Source organism: Gavia stellata, chromosome 1 (assembly GCF_030936135.1).
Source record: "Gavia stellata isolate bGavSte3 chromosome 1, bGavSte3.hap2, whole genome shotgun sequence".
NCBI classification, from domain to species: Eukaryota; Metazoa; Chordata; class Aves; order Gaviiformes; family Gaviidae; genus Gavia; species Gavia stellata.
This window is the reverse complement of record NC_082594.1, coordinates 471,495-474,063: the sequence shown is the minus strand read 5'-3', so window position 1 is coordinate 474,063 and position 2,569 is coordinate 471,495. Positions and strand designations below refer to the sequence as shown.

Here is a 2,569-nt window from a genome sequence, read left to right as displayed (position 1 = left end):
AGCTTTCCTGTCAACAGCCGTGCTCTGCCTTAGACCTTTGCTTCTGAATTTGCTTTAAAATTCAGCGGCTGTTCTGCCTCCCCGGCACACGGTTGTTCCCTGAGATCACATACTCTGCGGGGTGCTGATCTTCCACTCTGCTTTGTTCTGCACCGGTTCGTGGATCATCCTCTCATATTGATGCGATGCAGCCATCCGTAAACAGCCTTCTTGCCCTGGATGCTGTGCGAGCCTTCCCTGCCTTGCAGGGATCCTAGTCTGCCATCATGTGAAACGTGGTGTGAATGAGTGAGGAGTGAGGTGAGGTGGGTACTGGAAGAAATAGCACGTTGTATAAAATCAGCGTCAGTCAGTCCCAACTTGTCTCCTGCCTCATATGCTTTTGGGTGCTACAGAATAAAAGCACAATAAATAACAGCAGTTGGAGCTAGAGGGGCTGGATTCCTGGGTGCACAAGCTGGTGCCAAGCTTGTGAACTTTGATAAATCCATTTGCTGGATTTCAATATCTGAGTCTACGAAATACGCTTTTTAGTTTATTACTTGATTTGGAGTCAGTGTCTCAAGCACGCTTACCCGGTGTGTGGGGGAGTGATTTTTTAAAACATGTCAGGAGCCAGAGAAATAAAGGGTTCTAGGGACACTCAGGTGGGGTTTTCTGTATTCTGAACTGTGCTTCCCACCTCTTCCCCTATTTTCACTTACAGGGAAGGGAGCCCAAACTAATTCAGGTATCATCCCACCATGGCGACTCTCAATCAAACCAGCTTGCAGCCTGCCTCCTTCCTTCTGCTGGGCATGGCAGGCCTGGAGGACCTGCACACCTGGCTCTCCATCCCGTTCTGCCTGTTGTACATCGCAGCACTCCTTGGCAACTTCATCCTCTTATTTGTCATTGTGACGGAACGAAGCCTGCATGAGCCAATGTACCTCTTCCTGGCCATGTTAGCAGTGGCAGATCTCGTATTATCCTCCTCCACAGTGCCCAAAGCCCTGAGCATATTCTGGCGCCTTTCCAAGGAGACGTCTTTCCACGCCTGCCTTACCCAGATGTTCTTTACACACCTGAGCTTCATTGCAGAGTCGACCATTCTGCTGGCCATGGCATTCGACCGGTACGTGGCCATCTGCAACCCTCTGCGATATGCCGCAGTGTTCACGCACTCGGTGATAGCCAAGGTAGGGCTGGCTGCAATAGCCAGGAGCTTTTGTGTAATGTTCCCAACAATATTCCTCCTTCAGAGGCTGCCATACTGCAGACACAGCATTATGCCACACACCTACTGTGAGCACATGGGCATCGCCCGGTTGGCCTGTGCCGACATCTCCGTTAACATCTGGTACGGCTTTGCCACCACCCTTCTGTCCCCAGGCGTGGACATTGTGCTCATCGGGATATCATACATCCTCATTCTCCGAGCTGTCTTCAGGCTCTCGTCCAAGGATGCCCAGCTCAAGGCAGTTGGCACCTGCAGCTCTCATGCCAGCGTTATATTAATGTTCTACACACCAGCATTTTTCTCATTTTTCACTCATCGATTTGGCCACAATGTCCCCCACCATGTTCACATCCTGTTGGCCAATCTCTATGTGCTCCTGCCACCCATGCTAAACCCCATCATCTACACTATGAAAAACAAACTGATTCGAGAAAAGGTGTCCCAAGTACTCTTCAGGACTGGGCAAATGCGGTGACAGGGATGCTGTTCCTTTGAAAGGAAAGCACGGAGAAATGGTCTGGACCAAAGAAGCAGAGTGTGTGCATGTGAAATAAATAACCAGGTTTCCTACCTTTTTTAGACTCAGCCCAACATCACTGCTGATCAGATTTCCTGCTAGATGTTTCCTCAGACTAAATTGAAACACTAATGAAAAAGGAGAAATTAGTGGGGAACCATAGACCAGAATTCAGGCTGCTGCAACCTGGTCTTATCCCATTACCATCAGAGGTTTATCGATCGGTTTGGTTGGACCTACATGCTGATGAGATGCATGTTTTCTGCTTGGACTCTGCTATGTCCAGCTCCCCATTGAGTGCATATTTCTATATCTTGTATCTCAAATTTTTCAGAAAATATCAAACATTTTCCTAGGTATAAGCTGAGAAAAACATATTGTGTTGGAATAAATGCAGGAATCAGAATCCTTTGACCTCTTCAGTGCAAGCTAGATAAACATAATCAATCCTTTAATTATTACTGGTCTTTCCTACTGCCAAGAGTCAGCACTGATCCCTTTGCACCACTGAATTTTTGCTGATTTGTAATAGTTGGACATCTGCCCCCAAATGAGATCTTTTTCAGGAAAACAAAACCAAAACCAGAAGTTTTAATAAATGGGGTGAATTATTATAAAAAGGTTTGTGGCTCAAGGTTTTGTATCTTCCCAAGAGCCACATGCAAGACCACGCAGGTGAGCTCATCTCTCCCTGCGCGATGGGAGCACCGATGTTTGTCGTCCCCTGCTCTGCATCCCACGTAGCTCCCGATGCTGAGCAGGGGTTGAGCTGCCCCTTCAGACCCTTCCCTCCCACCTGTGGCTGGCAGGATCTCCCTTCTCCAGAGACCTGA

The 2,569-nt window shown here is 48.2% G+C and overlaps 1 protein-coding gene across 1 annotated transcript; it reads left to right on the top strand.

Moving 5' to 3' along the window:
- The first annotated feature begins 743 nt into the window (after positions 1 to 743).
- On the top strand, positions 744 to 1,694 carry LOC132317847 (olfactory receptor 52B2-like). The gene has a single exon (XM_059823066.1). The coding sequence runs from the start codon at positions 744 to 746 to the stop codon at positions 1,692 to 1,694; it is 951 nt and encodes a 316-aa protein (XP_059679049.1).
- Positions 1,695 to 2,569: the final 875 nt, after the last annotated feature.